The sequence below is a fragment of the Lynx rufus genome, unplaced genomic scaffold (genome assembly GCF_022079265.1).
Source record: "Lynx rufus isolate CCGP_SWC_20201006 ecotype Redwood Valley unplaced genomic scaffold, mLynRuf1.p SCAF_3, whole genome shotgun sequence".
Lineage (NCBI taxonomy): Eukaryota > Metazoa > Chordata > Mammalia > Carnivora > Felidae > Lynx > Lynx rufus.
Window position 1 is genome coordinate 75,482,591 of NW_025814845.1, and position 16,388 is coordinate 75,498,978.

General features: G+C 36.7%; 1 protein-coding gene across 5 annotated transcripts in view; it reads left to right on the plus strand.

The window, feature by feature from the left end:
• The first annotated feature begins 5,325 nt into the window (after positions 1-5,325).
• SMARCAD1 (SWI/SNF-related, matrix-associated actin-dependent regulator of chromatin, subfamily a, containing DEAD/H box 1) overlaps positions 5,326-16,388 on the plus strand; it is a 78,817-nt gene continuing 67,754 nt past the window's right edge. For 2 of the 5 annotated variants that reach the window (XM_047091328.1, XM_047091330.1), the window contains exons 1-2: positions 5,326-5,412; positions 6,029-6,270. In XM_047091328.1, coding sequence (XP_046947284.1) covers positions 6,081-6,270 — 190 coding nt within the window. In that variant the 5' untranslated portion in view covers positions 5,326-5,412; positions 6,029-6,080. Of the gene's footprint in view, positions 5,413-5,621; positions 5,748-6,028; positions 6,271-16,388 lie in introns of those variants that run through there. The other 3 variants (XM_047091331.1, XM_047091332.1, XM_047091329.1) reach the window with 2 other exon arrangements.

A 16,388-nucleotide genomic window follows, 5' to 3' on the forward strand; every position in this document is an offset into this window, starting at 1 on the left:
ATACATATATGTATATACGTATATATGTGTATATATATATATGTGTGTGTATATATATACGTATATGTATATATGTGTATATATATATATATATACACATTTGTAGGCTCTGTGCTTGGAAGAACCCAATGTGCAGAGCCTGATGCAGGGCTCAATCACAAACTGTGAGATCATGACCTGAGCCAAAACCAGGAGTCAGACATTTAATTGAATGAGCCACCCAGGCGCCCCTGTGCCTTTATATTTTAAAAGCACTTTTTGCCCAATATAAAATCTTTGGATCACATTTTATTTCTTTGAGCTTCCTAGATACAATGTTCCATTTTCTTTCAGCATAAAGACTTGTTGTTAACACTGTGACGGTAATATAATTTTCTTTCCCTTATAGGTCACTTGTTTATTTTTGTCTAAATGTTTAAGGAATTAAAAAAATATATTTTTAAGTCTAAATTTTATTAGAATATGTCTTGCTATTTGCCATCTGGGTTGATATTCACAGGTATTTATGTGCTCTTCCAATATATGGTTTCAAATCTTTTTAATTTTCGGGAAATACTTTGGAATTATAACTTTTAGTTATTTCTTCCACATCTTTGTTTTAGTTTTCTTCTGTAGTGATTCCTATTATAATTATGTTGGATCTTCTTTGCTTATTTTCAATATTTATTATTTTCTCTTGAAATCTATTTACCTCTCTTCTATTTTTTATTTTTTTCCCTTTCACCTGCTATTTCTCTTTAGGCATTATGTGTCACATCTAGTTTAGTCTTCATTTAAAAATATATATATATATACACATATATATATGTAATATATACGTATATATATACGTATATATATATGTATGTGTATATATATATATATATATATATATATATATATATATATATTACTTTCCTTCCCTTCTTGAGTTACATTACCTCTTTCCGGAGTTTGTTTGTTTGTTTGTTTGTTTTAACTCTGGTTTAAAGGGTGCCTGGGTGGCTCAATTGGTAGAGCACGTGACTCTTGATCTCAGAGTTGTGAGTTCAAACCCCACAGTGGGTGCAGAGCTTACATAAAAAAAGTAAAAAAAAAAAAAAAATAGTAAGAAAACACCTCTGGTTTATGTCATTCTTCCATGACATGTAACATTTTGAAGATACTCAGCTTGGGGCGCCTGGGTGGCGCAGTCGGTTAAGCGTCCGACTTTAGCCAGGTCACGATCTCGCGGTCTGTGAGTTCGAGCCCCGCGTCAGGCTTGGGCTGATGGCTCAGAGCCTGGAGCCTGTTTCCGATTCTGTGTCTCCCTCTCTCTCTGCCCCTCCCCCGTTCATGCTCTGTCTCTCTCTGTCCCAAAAATAAATAAACGTTGAAAAAAAAAAATTTTAAATAAAAAAAAAAAAAAAAGATACTCAGCTTATTTTAACATTTCTTTGTGGTTATCTGTATGCTTAAGGCATTTTATATAGTTACTAATATCATTCATTCACTCAACACATATTTATTGAACAAGTACTATGTGCAGACAGGCATTGTAGCCTGAACTTGAACCATACTAGCCAATCAAGATTAATGAGTTATGCAATTCAAATTTTGTGGTTGTTATGCAACAAAATGTTGACAAATATACCCTACTTACAATTATTAAGTCCTACCTGTGTTTAGTCTCAACAGAATACTTTTATACCATAAATTCTGCTTTCTTGAAATTCTCATTTTTGACCCTGTCAGCTGGATTTATGTCTTTAGGAACAGCTTAAGGAAGATATATTTTCAAGGAATTAAAAGTTTGAATTTTTTTTATCGATCAATGAACAGCATATAGATAATCTAAACAATTACTGAGCCACAATATTTTGCCTCCCCATCTTTGTAGTTGTGTCATCATTAATTTCTGGCATTTAGTTTATTGAACAAGTTCTGACTTTTTTTTGCCCTTTTGTACACTGTCTTTTCTGGAAAAAAAAAAGGGGGGTTGGGGGAGGCACCTGGGTGGCTCAGTCAGTTGAGCATCTGAGTCTTGGTTTCAGCTCAGGTCATAATTAATCAAAGTTTGCTTCTCAGTACTCTGATCCTATGTTTATTATTTCTTTAAATTTCATTGATTTCACTTCTTTGTCTTTTCCCTCTTCATTCTAGGGGGAAAGGTGGTTTTCAAATTTTCTTCCATATCAATAATTAAATGTTGATAGTCACTTTTTACAAAATGTGTTAAGTTTATTGAGTTACAACTTATAAACAATAAGATTAAGCCTTAAAAAAATTTTTTTAATGTGTATTTACTTTTGAGAGAGAGACAGACAGACAGAATGTGGGGGGCGGGGGTGCAGAGAGAGAGGGAGACATAGAATCCAAAGCAGGCTCCAGGCTTTAGCCATCAGCACAGAGCCCGACATAGGGCTTGAACCTACAAACTGTGAGATCATGACCTAAGCTGAAGTTGGATGCTTAACCGACTGAGCCACCCAGGTACCCCAAGATTAAATTTTTTTAAGTATATAGTTGAGTAAGATTTGACAAATATATTTAGTTACCACTATAATCAGCCCACTCTGGGAAAGAGTAGAGTGAGACAAGCAGGACACCAAGGACTGAATTTTGGAGAATGACCATATTAAGGGTCATAAGGAAGAAAAGTCAGAGGACTGGTTTTTAGCCCCAATTACTGCTATAATTTTAGAAGATTTTAGGTTCATATAGCAGTCCTTCCACTCTTTTGCCTCCTGTTATGGGCTGAATTATACCCCCTCCAAATTTATATGTTGAAGTCCTAATTCCCGTTATCTCAGAATGTGACTACACATTAATTAAATGTGGTCATTTAATTAAATGATGAAAATTAGTCACAAGCACAGAGGGGAGACCATTTAAAGACACAGGGGAAAGATGCCCAAAGAAAGAGGGATAAAGCAGAAGAAGCCAATCCTGCCAACATCTTGATACCAGACTTCAGCCTTCAGAGCTTTTGAGAAAAAAAAAAAAATTCTGTTGTAGAGGCCATCCAGTCTGTGTTATTTGTTATATATTCCCTTAACCTTTTAATCCACAATCAAGCAAAATCCCTATCATGGATAATCCCAAGTCTCCCAGGTCAGTGAATGCTATAGAACAATCCCACCCTTAGAACTGGGCAAGAGTGGGAGGCCTGGGTGGCTCAGTCAGTTAAGCATCCAACTTCAGCTCAAGTCACGATCTCATAGTTCACAGGTAGAGCCCAGCATCAGGCTCTATGATGACAGCTCAGACCCTGAAGCCTGCTTCAGATTCTGTCTGCCTCTCTCTCTGCCCCTCCTCCACTCACATTCTCTCAAAAATAAATAAATGTTAAAAAATTAAAAAAAAAAAAAGAATTGGGCAAGAGGGGTCCCTCTACTGGACCTACTGCTTTACAGAACTCAATTCTGGCTCTTTTCCTGCTATGCCCAACCCCAAAGAGCAAGGAATCAGTGGGACCAAAACCTATGCCTTCAATTTTAGAGAATGCTTTTGAGTAGGTGGTCCCTGAGGTCTCTGCTTACACAGCTCCAAGAAGGCTAGCAGTGACTTTTACCCAGGTCTTTCCTGCTGAGGGCCAACAGATACTTCCAGTATCTATATTCTTAGATCCAACATGAAGCAAAAAGGCTTCTAGGCCCAAAAGGTGATGAAGCAGTAGGGCAGGAATAGGTTTGCCAAAGAAAATACAGGATATCTTGTTAAATTTGAATTTCAAACAAACAACAAATAAGTTTTTAGAACAAGCAAGTTCCAAATATTTAATGGGGCATACTTTTACTAAAAAGTATTGTTTATCTAAAATTCAAATTTAACAAAAAAGCCTTTATTTTTTTAAACAAATATGGCAACACTAGATGGAGTTATAGCTGGGCATTTGAGCTGGGTGTCCATATGCATGAGCACCAGGCTCCTAATGGTATCAAAATGAATGGGAGGACATGATACAGGGAAGGCAGGATATATATGCCAACCAATTCTTGAATCATCCACATGCTGTCCAAAACAGAAATTCTAAATTCAATCCGGCTTTCCAGGTTATTTTCAAAATAGGGCAATAGGATGTATTTTATTTTTACATTTTGCTAACTGTATTTATGTTTAAATATTTAGACATATGATGTGTGGGTCTCAATTTTCACTCTTGCTCCAGTTGTACAAATGTCAAGGGGTGCTGTAGAAAATTGCCTTAAGAAATCAACAGAATCATCAATCACATATATAGGATTAGGAAACTAAGGGTTAGAGAAGTGATATATTATTTGCCTAAAGTCATTCAGCTAGTGGAATCCATTTTCAATGTTAGATCTATCTGAATATAAAGCAAATATTCTTTTTTAAAATTACATGTACTGAATGGTGACTATGGTTAATAATACTTTATTGCATATTTGGAAGTTGCTGAGAGTAGATCTTACAGCAAATATTCCTTAGCACCAAAAATCATTTACTATGTATAAGTTGTTATATCCCTTGATCACATCAGTTACCATGCATGCACTAAGTTGGTGCATTTCATGGCATATCAAAAATAGGTATAATGAAATCTTAATTGTTCAGGCTTTGATTCTGAATTTTATGGGTCAAGACAGTTGATTTTATAAGTGTGCCCGCATTTGATAAACCTGTGGGTTCATGTTATAATTATACAATTCAAAACACTGATTTATAAAGTAGAATGCCAATTTAGGATTACAATGGCCAGTGTATTTGGCAGAATGTTTTGTAGTAATTTCTCTTTAAGAGAAATGCCAACCAGAGGATCAAATTAAAACACAGGAAACTGCCTGTTTAGCCAAATGCTAGAACAAAAAGAGTAAATATTCTAAAGGTAATATTTCGGTCAACATACATGAACGGTCATATTCCACTCTAAGAACAATCCAGCGAACAGTGGGGAGGCAGTTCATATGCTCTGAAGTTCAACATACCCAGCTTTTTACTTATTATTTAACGTCTGCAGGCCTCAGTTTCCTTTTTTTGTATAAAAAAAAAAAAGGATTCATGTAAGGGTTGATTATTCACGTGAAATATCTAGCACAATATCAACATGATACTACTATGTATAAATTATACAACACATTATACATAATATATAAAATACTATATTATTATTATGTTACTTATTGCCATTGCGCAATTTATTACTGTTTCATTTAATAACTCTCTAGCTAACCTGGAGAAAGAGGCCATAAACGAGCTCACAAGCGTAGAGGCGGGTACGAATTACCATGGCAACAGCGCGCGCCTAGACATCTTCCGCTCGCGCGTCGCTGGGGAAGAAAAAAAAGCCTAAGCTGCGTGTTGCGTCATCACCGCGCGCTCCTTTGGTCTCTCCGTGCTGTTTTGGAAGGTCCCGGCCCGGCTACCGTCGCCCCACGCCAGGAATTATTTTTTCTTTCAACCTTTGTTACATCGCATCGAGCCTGCAAGACTGTAAGTACTAAAGAAAGAAAGAGGGCGATTGGGTGATCATTAAAAGAGATGCTGCAGCACACTGTCCACCTCTGAACCCTCCCTGTGTTTTCTTGATCCTATCAGCTTCCTCTCAGCTGGGATCGCGCCGCGTCAACTTCCGGGCGGGTGCCCGCCAGCACGGCCTCCGCCGCTCCCCTTCTTTGGCCCCTTTGTGTCCCCGCAGTATCGAGGCGCGGGCCCTGGCACGTCCTTTCTCGAGGCAGGGAGCACCGTAGTGCAGGGAGCCTCTCACTGTGGGCGGGGGCGCGGCCCGCAGGCGGGTTAGAGTGGGGAACGTGCCTGCGCGTGCTGGGGTAAGAGGAGGTTGCACGAGGGTCAGCGTGTGGTTTGAGGAAGGCGGGGCGGGGAGGGGGGTGAAGAAGGGGAGTAGAGACAGAAATGGAAAATTTTAAAAAGATATCCCTATTCACCTTCTGATCATTGTGGCCTAACAATGAGGCGCAGCCATAATAGTCATCCTGTGCCACTGGCATGTTTGTGTGCTCTTAATTGCCTTGGGAATGAACTGCTAAGGCTTTGTATATTTTATATTGTTTTCATGGCCTCTTTTTCTCTTTTTATTTTTTTCCTGCAGATAGTTCATTTAAAGCTCTTAATTCCACAGGGTGGTGGTGGTTTCTGCCAATATGAACCTTTTCAACTTGGACCGTTTTCGCTTTGAGAAAAGGAGTAAGATTGAGGAAGTGCCCGAAGCAACCCCCCAACCCTCCCAGCCTGGCCCTTCTTCACCAATTTCTCTTAGTGCTGAAGAGGAGAATGCTGAAGGGGAGGTTAGCAGGGCAGGCACACCTGATTCAGATATAACTGAAAAAACAGGTGAGTTACAATGTTGCAAATTGATGTAGCATCAAGAGGTATTTAGAAGATGAAAAGCAGAAGAGATTCTAATATTTATTCTTGATGTTGTATGTACTAATACATTGTTCTCCACCTTGCGCTTTTAAATACGGCTTTGGGGCTGCCATAGGCACCATTGTACCATCAACTGAGCATCCATAGCTTCTTCAGTTTTATATGAGTTCTTGGAATGTGGCCCAGTGATGGAAGTTGATATCTGAATTTAGGTCATCCTTAGGTCAGAATAGTTGCTGCTGGAAGAGAAACTAGGTGATTCAGTCCTATGATGTAGACTGAGTCTGCTATTTGGCCAGGCGTTTATATTAATTCCGGTATTTTCCAAAAAATAATTGCTCACTTAGTATGAACCAGACTTTACTCAAGGTGCGTGAAGACCACCTCTGAACAAATGAAGAGCAGATCTCATTCAGATTTTGCTACCACTGGACTTCTGGAGATTCCCCAGGGTGCAAATGAATAATTGGTATTGTTCAAGGTGAATGAACCATTTTTAACTTCTTAAGCTGGTTGTCACAGACAATAACACGATTTGAGAGGAAGCCAAAAATTAGCATTTCCATTTTAATCCATGTTCTTTGAACAATTAACAATTAGAATATATTTGAACTCATCTTACGTTTTAGGCATAATACTGAGTAGTACGCAGTCTCATTTAATTTGCACAGCAGTCCTGCAAGATTTTATCCACATTTTGTTGAAATGAGACCCAGAGAAGTTAAATTGTTAGGAAGTTGATAGCACTGGAACTCAAATCCAAGCAATCTAATTACTGAGCATAAACTTTTAATTGTTTGCATTATGCAGTTTCTTTTGAAGGGTGAAAGGAATATTAGAAGTTTTATTTTAATGTTTATTTTAGTAATTCCTTTTTTAATGCAAAACTCAGTATTTCCCTAGCATCTTTTATGTTGATGTGGCCCTGACAAGATTGGTAATACATATGTTGTAATGTTGGTATCTTATTTTGTTTGCTAGTCTTCTGTTTAACAGTGATGGCAGACTCTCTACAAGTTATCATTTGAATCACACCTCAGAATATTGGGTATAATTGGAACATGGTGGAATGATTTGGTAGGTTGAATTATGTGGTGATGAGGAGTCACATTTTGAAAAGCTTCGTTTGTATGAAAGGTTCTGAATTTGTCCAAATTCTGTGGGGGAACCACGGAAGCCCAGGAGTGATGTCCTTGTGTCCATTCTTTCAATAGATATCTACTCTGCATAACATGCTCTAGTTAATATGTAAACACCCAGGTACTTTAATATTTTAACAACACATGTATTAGTCTGTTTCCTATGTAGTTAGAGAGGGCTGGGAAGGCCAATGTGTAGGCATGGGATTTTGAATCCTTAGAAGTCTCGGCTGCTTCATTTTAGTTAAATTAGACATTGGACAAATTACTTACAATTTGAGATTAACAATTTTTTCATCTATAGAATAAAAATCACTTTGTAAACTGGAGTTCGGTGGAATGTTTTATCAATATTAATGTGAAATTAATTGTCTCTTCCAATCAGAAGATGCTGGTCTTTTTTTTTTCTGTTTAAGGAGATTTTATTCGCCTTTATTGGGATTTTTTTTCCCTTATGTGTACACTTTTCCTACAAACTGAGATTGCCTTTACAAATCACATGGGTAGTCTTCATGACATTGGGAAATATAAAAATTAAGTTTGTTCTGAGAATGGTAAGAAAAGATGACTGTAGGTGGTACTGTGAATTTGGAAGAATCTTAAAAACAAAGGTTAGGTTTCAGTTTTACATTGTAGTTATTAGGGATCCATTAAAGCCCTCTCAGATAGAAGCGTAAAATGATGAAAGAAAGTTGTTTTGTCAAGAAAAATCAGTCTAGCAGTCATGAGTACTGTACATTTTTTGAAGGGAGAGAATTCATTTAGGAAGCTCTTTTAATCTAAACTTGATTATGATAGAAAGGGAGAAGGAACAGATACGAAATATTTCAAAGAAAGAAAGGGCAAAGTTTTACAACCAAATCTGGAGGAGGAATGAGATAAAACAATAATTTTAGTTTAGGTTATTGAAAAAAATGGTAGTTTTGTACATCAGAATAGGTATAAGGGACGCATCCTCAGCCATTGGGCATGCCTTTAAAAATTCAAATAATAATTAAATGTCCTGCCCCCAATGTAGCATGTCGGACAAGACCTGAGGCAACTTAGCATGGGGTGGGGAATGCTGACCGAGTGTTGGAGTTTGGGCTCCAGTAGAGGACAAGGTACCGAAGTTCGTTTAGAATCCTAACTAGATAATGGAGATTAGGGACTCATTGGTTGGGATGTGGATTTTGACCTTACTTCCTTTATCACCGTATGATAACTTTTTATTCTACTATTGTGTGATAAATGCTATATTTGCTTATTTACAATGGAGCATTAGGGTCTAAATCAGGTCTAAATCATCTAATTTTTTAAAAATTTTTAATTCTACTTTTTTAATTTACATCTGAATTAGTTAGCATATAGTGAGTGCAACAATGATTTCAGGAGTAGTAAGTAGTGTCCCTTACCCATTTAGCCCATCCCCCTCCTGTAACCTTCTGTTTGTTCTCCATATTTATGAGTCTCTTATGTTTTGTCCCCCTCCCTGTCTTTATATTATTTTTTATTTCCCTTCCGTTATGTTCATCTGTTTTGTCTCTTTAAGTCTTCATATGAGTGAGGTCATATGATATTTGTCTTTCTCTGACTAATTTCACTTAGCATAATACCCTCCATTTCCATCCACGTAGTTGGAAATGGCAAGATTTCATTCTTTTTGATTGCTGAGTAATACTCCATTATGTATGTATGTATGCATGTATACACACACACACACGCCACATCTTCTTTATCCATTCATCCATCGATGGACGTTTGGGCTCTTTCCATTCTTTGGCTATTGTTGATAGTGCTGCTGTAAACATTGGGGTGAATGTGCCTCTTCAAAACAGCATACCTGTATCCCTTGGATAAATACCTAGTAGTGCAATTGGTGGGTCGTAGGGTAGTTCAACTTTTAGTTTTTTGAGGACCCTCTATACTGTTTTCCAGAGTGGCTGCACCAGCTTGCATTCCCATAAATCATCTAATTTCATAAATAGGATGGGAATTGTAAAAATTACCTGTAATGACTCTTTCAGCTAACTCTTAATTTTACCAATCTTAAGATCTTATTTCCTACCACTGAGTTACTGTGTCACAGCCACACCTTTTTTATTTTTTTATTTTATTTATTTTTTTAATGTTTATTCTCGAGACAATGCGAGAGACAGAGTGCAAGCAGCGGAGGGCCAGACAGAGGGAGAACAGAATCTGAAGCAGGCTCCAGGCTCCAGGCTCTGAGCTGTCAGCCCAGAGCCCGATGTAGGGCTCGAACTCACGAACCGTGAGATCATGAGATCATGAGATCATGACCCGAGCCCAAGTCAGACGCTTAACCGACTGAGCCACTCAGGCGCCCCCAGCCATACCTTTTTAAAAATATGGCAGGCACAGCACAATCTTTCCTTCTTCCCATTTGCTCTTTCTTCTGCCTCCAAGACCCTTCCTGCTGATATTTGCATATGACTTTGGGCTTAGTGATATATTTACTGCCTTTAGAAGGCCTTCCCCATCACAGTCTTTGAAGTAGCAACTCCAGCCCCTCCCCCCCAGCTGTATTTACTGTATTTTTCTATATAGTATTTATTACTGCCTAACATGGACTATATATTTGTGTCTCCCTTATTAGAAGATATCCATGCGAGCAGAGAGTTTGTCTATTTACTTGTTCACCATTGTTCAGAGCAATGACTGCTGTATAGTAGGCTCTTAATAAATATGTGTTGAAGGAAGTAGTATTGAATAAGTGGGGTGATACTAGTAATTGTACAAATATTTGAAAATATCCTTCCTCCTGTTTATAATCTTGAAACAGTCCCATAGCTGTCAGGCATTCTTCAGCCATGGTCACTTGAAACTGCTTTTGATATAGGACAGGCTCCCTTGATCCAATCCAGCTTTTGGATATGAGATGACATACACTTAACTTGTGGGCACCTCTCCCTCCCAGGTTTATTTTGCTTTTATTGTATCCAGAGTTATTAATGATTATTGCTTACACATTATTTCTCTCTTTTTCTTTGACCTTTTTGAGACCACAGTGGGTTTCAAGGGAATAAAATGATGGCAGATGAGAGAGGAAAGAGCTTAAGAATAAAAATATGAGCAAAGCTTGATCCTCAAGGAGCACAAGGAGAAAAGGACATGTATACATACATAGTTAAAATGGTATAACGTAATAACTCACAGGGGAAGATGTTAAATAGTGTAGGATTGCAATCCAGTTCAAAAATGCTCATCTATTCTTCCTGGGCAGGATCAGGAAGAGTCACAGAGAGATTACTTTGGACCCTAAACAATGAATCAGGGCTTATTTGGTGAACAAGAGGTGAAAATATATATTGCTTTGAGGTGTGGTATGTCTATGGGAATAGGAGGGTTGTGTTATCTGTGGAAGAGGAGGTTTAGGGCTGTATGGATGAAGCTGAAAAGACAGAAATGTAAACTGCTAGGTTGTGAGGGGCCTTTTTATGCTGTGCCAGGAAGGATGGACTTTTTTTAGTATACACTATAGAGCATTTTGGTATGAGAAGACCATTGATAAAGCTGTTGAATTAATTGAAGTCTAAATATGGGAAAATGATAGTAGGACAGAGGAGGCATTTTAGGGAAATTTTATATTTCAGTATTTGATGGTATTTGGTGATCAAGTAAATGGAGAGTTTAGGGGCACCTGGGTGGCTCAGTCAGTTAAGCGTCAGATTCTTGATAATGGTTAAGGTCATGATCTTATGGTCCATGAGTTTGAGCCCCACGTTGGGCTCTGCACTGACAGTGCAGAGCCTGCTTGGGATTCTCTCTCTGTCTTAAATAAATAAACATTAAAAATTGTTTAAATAAATGTGGAGAGTTTAAAGATAACTCAGATCAGATATTTCTTGCTTAAACAGCTGGGTGATTGGCACAGTCTGCTGAATTAGTGTATTTAGGAGAAAGATACTAAAACATGTTAAGTTTCAGTTCTCCTATTTTATTTTTTTTAATGTTTATTTTTGAGAGAGAGACAGGTGTGAGTGGGGGAGGAGTACAGAGAGAGGGAGACAGAGAATCCAAAGCAGGCTTCAGGCTCCAAGCTGTCAGCAGAGAGCCTGATGCGGGGCCCGAACCCACGAACCGCGAGATCATGACCTGAGCTGAAGTTGGACGCCTGACCGACTGAGCCACCCAGGCGCCCCTCAGCTCTCCTATTTTAGAAGCGAGACCTAGTAGAGAGTTGAACATTAGAGTTTGTAGCTCAGGGATGGTTGGAACCTGAGAAATCAACTTTGGGGGTCATCATTATAGTATTTAAAAAATGTCCCCAAGCACACTGTATAGTAAAAAACATTTAATGATGGACAGATGAAGGGAAACCAGTGGAGGTATAAAGGATAACTAGAGTAGTCATAGAAAATGATAGTACCTTGAAAGCTAAAGAAAGGTGAGTTTCCAGTTTTGTGTATAGTGAACAGTATCAAATACTGTAAAGTCAAATTGGATGGGAACTGATAGAGACCACTTTCCTTGGAAATTAAACGTTGCGGTTAACCTTTTACAGACCTTTAACCCTTTCAGTAGAAAGGTAAGGAAGTGAAGATTAGTCTTTCAAGAAGGGAGAGAAACAACTTGACAGGAAGGCAGTGTCAAAAGATGTTTCAGGATTGTTGGACTGAGATACTTGTTGGCCAAGGGGAAGAAGCTAGTGGAGAGGGAAAGGATGAAGGGATGGGTGGTATCTGAAGGCAGGAATCTAGGGATAGGAACAGGAGCACAGCTAGACTGTTTAATGTCACACAGAAATAGAGACACATTTTATCTGGGGAGAAAAAGTGATAAAGTAAAAATAAATGGGTTAATCAATTATTTTGAGGTTGGAATGGAGGAACGTTTTAGTATAAGCTTGATTAATTACTTAGTGAAATAGATTCAGCGTCCTAAAATAATTGCCATTTCACTGTGGTTGTCATGTTGAAAGTAACTTTTTAATAGAAAAATTTAAAATTATTCCCGTTAATTAGAAAGATTTCCAGAGAGCACTGCTGTGTCATACAGGTTGTATGACCTTGGGTAAGACATCAGCATTAAAAAAATTGTTTTTAAGTTATTTTTTTTTATATGTTTATTTATTTATTTTGAGAGAGAAAGAGAGAGCAAGTGAGCAGGGGAGGGCCAGAGAGAGAGAGAGAGAGAGAGAGAGAGAATCCCAAGCAGGCTGTGTGCTGTCAGCACAGAGCCAGACACAGGGCTCCATCTCACAAATGGTGAGATCATGACCTGAGTCAAAGCCAAGAGTCAGATGCTTAACTGGCTGAGCCACCCAGGCGCTGCAAGACATCAGCATTTTTTAACTTCACTTCCTTTGCTTAGAAGTTCTCTGAAGTCTCTGCAAATGGTAAAACAGGTATGATCCTTTGAATAATGGAGCTGAGTGTATCATTTTAGCATCATGATTTTGTAACCAGGTGATACTAAGGTTTTTAGGTGTGTGTCACCAAAATGTGAATCATCTCTATATCTTTGGATAGTCGCTCTGGTTTCTTAATGTGTGCAAGTGTTGAAAAGCAGTACTTTGTAGAAGGCTTAGTGCTGAATTGTTCTGATAGAAGAAAGTACAATGAGTACTCATACTTAAGTAAAAATCTTAAGTACATTTTAAGTGTATGCTTTCATCTGTCTTTCCTTTCTCTACCATTTTATTCTATGCTTAGCTATTGTTTCCTTCAAAATAAAGTATATTTTAAAAAGATGCAATATTGTGTAACAAGAAGCTTCTATAATCCCTTAGTTTTGGTGTTTATTCTTTCACATTTTTTTCTGCCTGTATATATTCCAGGTTCTTGTTTTTACTATATGTATAGTGTATATTATATGCTATACCTTAATTTTTTTTAATGACTACAGAATGTCTTATATAGATGTATTATAGTTCATGTAGTTTCCTATTAATGGACATTGGTTGGTTGGGTTTTTTCTTTATTTTTGTGTGTGTGTGTGTGTGATCAAAAGAATGTTATAGTGACCATCCTTTTACACAGATATTTTAGCTTGTGTATAATCTGTAGAAAAATTTTTGGAAATGGAATTGTCAGATTAGAGTGAATATTAGTAATATTTTAGTAATCACCAAGGTACCCTACAAAGCTTTACCAGTTTGCACCAGACTACAGTTTGGTTTTTAGAGGTCTATTTTTTCATACTAAGCCAAAATATTGCACACCTTTTTAATGTTTAATAGGCAATGAAATTGCTTTATTTTTATTCTTAATGTTAAGGTTAAGTATGTTTTCATTAATATATTAGCCATGTGGACTTTTTCTGTGTTCCTTTTTCTCTTTTTCTGATAAACAATTTAAAATCTTTTGTTCTTTTGATTCCTTGTTTGTTGTTTGCCATAGAGAAATTTTACATTTTCATGTGGTCAATTTGTTCATTTCTTTGATGGCATCTAGAGCATAAGTCCTGATCAGACAGGCATTCCTTTATTGTAATAATATATTATTATATATATATACATGTATAATATATACAGCACAGCTGTGTTTTTATTTTTAATTGTACTAAAATAAACATAAAATTTACCATTTTTGCTATTAAGAATACATATTGCGGGAGTGTTAGGTATGTTCACATTATTGTCCAATTAAACTTCAGAATTCTTCATCTTGCAGAAATGAAACTTTTTCCCATTAAACTCTTCCCTCCCATTAAACACTTCCCTCCTATCCCCAGCTTGTGGCAGCCCCCCTTGTACTTTCTGTCTCTGAATTTGACTTCTCTAGATACCTCATAAAAGTGGAATTATACAGGATTTGTCTTTTTGTGAGTGGCTGATTTCCTTTTGCATAATGTCATTAAGGTTCACCTATGTTGTAGCATGTATCAGAATTTCCTTTTCGAGGCTGAAAAATACCCTATTGTGTGTATATACTACATTTTGTTTATCCATTCATTTGTGGATGGACACTTGGGTTGCTTTTACCTTTAGATTATTGTGACTAATGCTTCTGTGAAATGGGTGTGTAACTATCTCTTAGGGACTCTGCTTTCAGTTCTTTAGGGTATATACCCAGAAATGGAATTGATAGATCATATAAGAAGCCATCACATGTTTTCCAATAATGCTTGCACCATTTTACTTTTCTGTCAGCAGTTCACAAGGGTTCTAGTCTCTCCACATCCTTGCTAGTACTTGTTTCTTTCTTGTGTTGTTTTGTTTTGATAGCCAAACTAATGAATTTGAATCAGGTTCTGCGTTGATAGACAAACTGCTGAGTTGGGTTTTGTGTTGATTTTTATTTTGATCTTAAATCTCATCTGGAATTTATTTTGTTATCAGGACCAAAGAATGGGTGATACTGTTTTCTCCTTTGCTCATTATTTGTCATTTACTAGTTTGTTGTCCCAGAACAGCTTATTGATAAACCTTTCTTCTTATATATGAAACATCATTATAGTCTAAATTCCCATGTATATTTGTATTTTAACAGGCCATTAATCAATTTCTCTAATTCTATATTTGTTTACAACATTATCTTAATTCTGTGGTTTTAAGGTATGTATACGGTAGGTCATAGATTTTGAAGTGTTTTTTTGTTTTGTTTTGTTTTTTCTTCTTCTTTGACCTGAAAGTCCAAAGAAGTGGTTTCTGTGGCTTTTTTTCTTTTTTAAATTTCTAAGTAGGTGAAGTTTTGCTTCAGTATTTTTATTAACATTTATTTCTAATTCTATTATTTTATGACCAGAGCATATGGTCTACAGTATTTCTACTTTAGCTAATTTACTGAAATTTTCTTTGGGGCCTAGTTTGCCATTACTTTCTATAAAAGTTGTAAGATTTCTTGACAAGATGACATAATCTAAGTGATAGATAATTATGTGCCAAATAATAGATGAATTTTATTTATATATTTTTTTCAAACTGTGGAACACAAACATTGCATCATAAAGTCAGTTTCTTGGATCCTGACTAATTACATACAACTGTTTTTTAATGGAGTGGAATAAATAGAAAATTATCAAAGTATCATTTAATAGAAAGCCTCTGAAACTTTTATTTCAGTTATATGTATTTAAAAATGGGGCACTTGGGTGGCTCAGTTGGTTAAGCATCTGACTTCAACTCAGGTCATGATCTCACGGTTTTTTGGGTTAGAGCCCCATGTCAGGCTCTGTGCTGACAGCTCAGAGCCTGGAGCCTGCTTCGGATTCTGTGTATCACTCTCTCTCTGCCCCTCCCGAACTTGTGCTCTGTCTCTCCTCTCTCTCTCTCTCTCTCTCTCTCTCTCTCAAAAATAAACATTAAAAAAAAAGAAAAACTTTTCAAATGTCTCTCTTACAGTGGGTCCCAGTCAAAAGTGTTTGAAAAGCACTAATCTATGTCTTAATTATTTTTGTGCTATTAAGAGCTTAGACAGTTAAAGCCTCATATTTGTTTCTGTTAACTTTTTGCCTTATATATCTTGCAGTGTTTATCTCTTGTTATTAATATGAAGTTACGATGTATGTCAGTTATATTTCTATTGTAGATGTAAATTCTGTTATTAAAAAGTATCTCAAGTTTAACACATGCTTTGTCCAATAGTAATAGCATGGCTTTCTTTTTCTTTACATCTTTTATATTTATCTTTTATTTGGCTTAAACCTGAGATGCTTCTTTCTCATGTCATCTTAGAGTGATGTGTTAGAAACTATTCTTCAATCTTGTATTCAGTATATTCTTTGTCTTTTTATAGAGTTTTCATCAGAGAGATAGTTTATCTTTTAGAAGATAGTAAAGGTATTTCTCTTTCTACTATGACATTCCAATTAAGACTGCCAGATTTTACTATTATTTTGGTTACCTTTTAAAAAGGTAAATCAGTGATGTGTTTTACTTGGTATTCAGAGTTAGTTGCCATGTTAGAGAATTGAACCATGTAGAGCAACACAATTAGAGTATCATAAATGGCACAGTTTTATAAGTCTTCAGGATAGATACAAAGGTTTATGTGTTTTCAT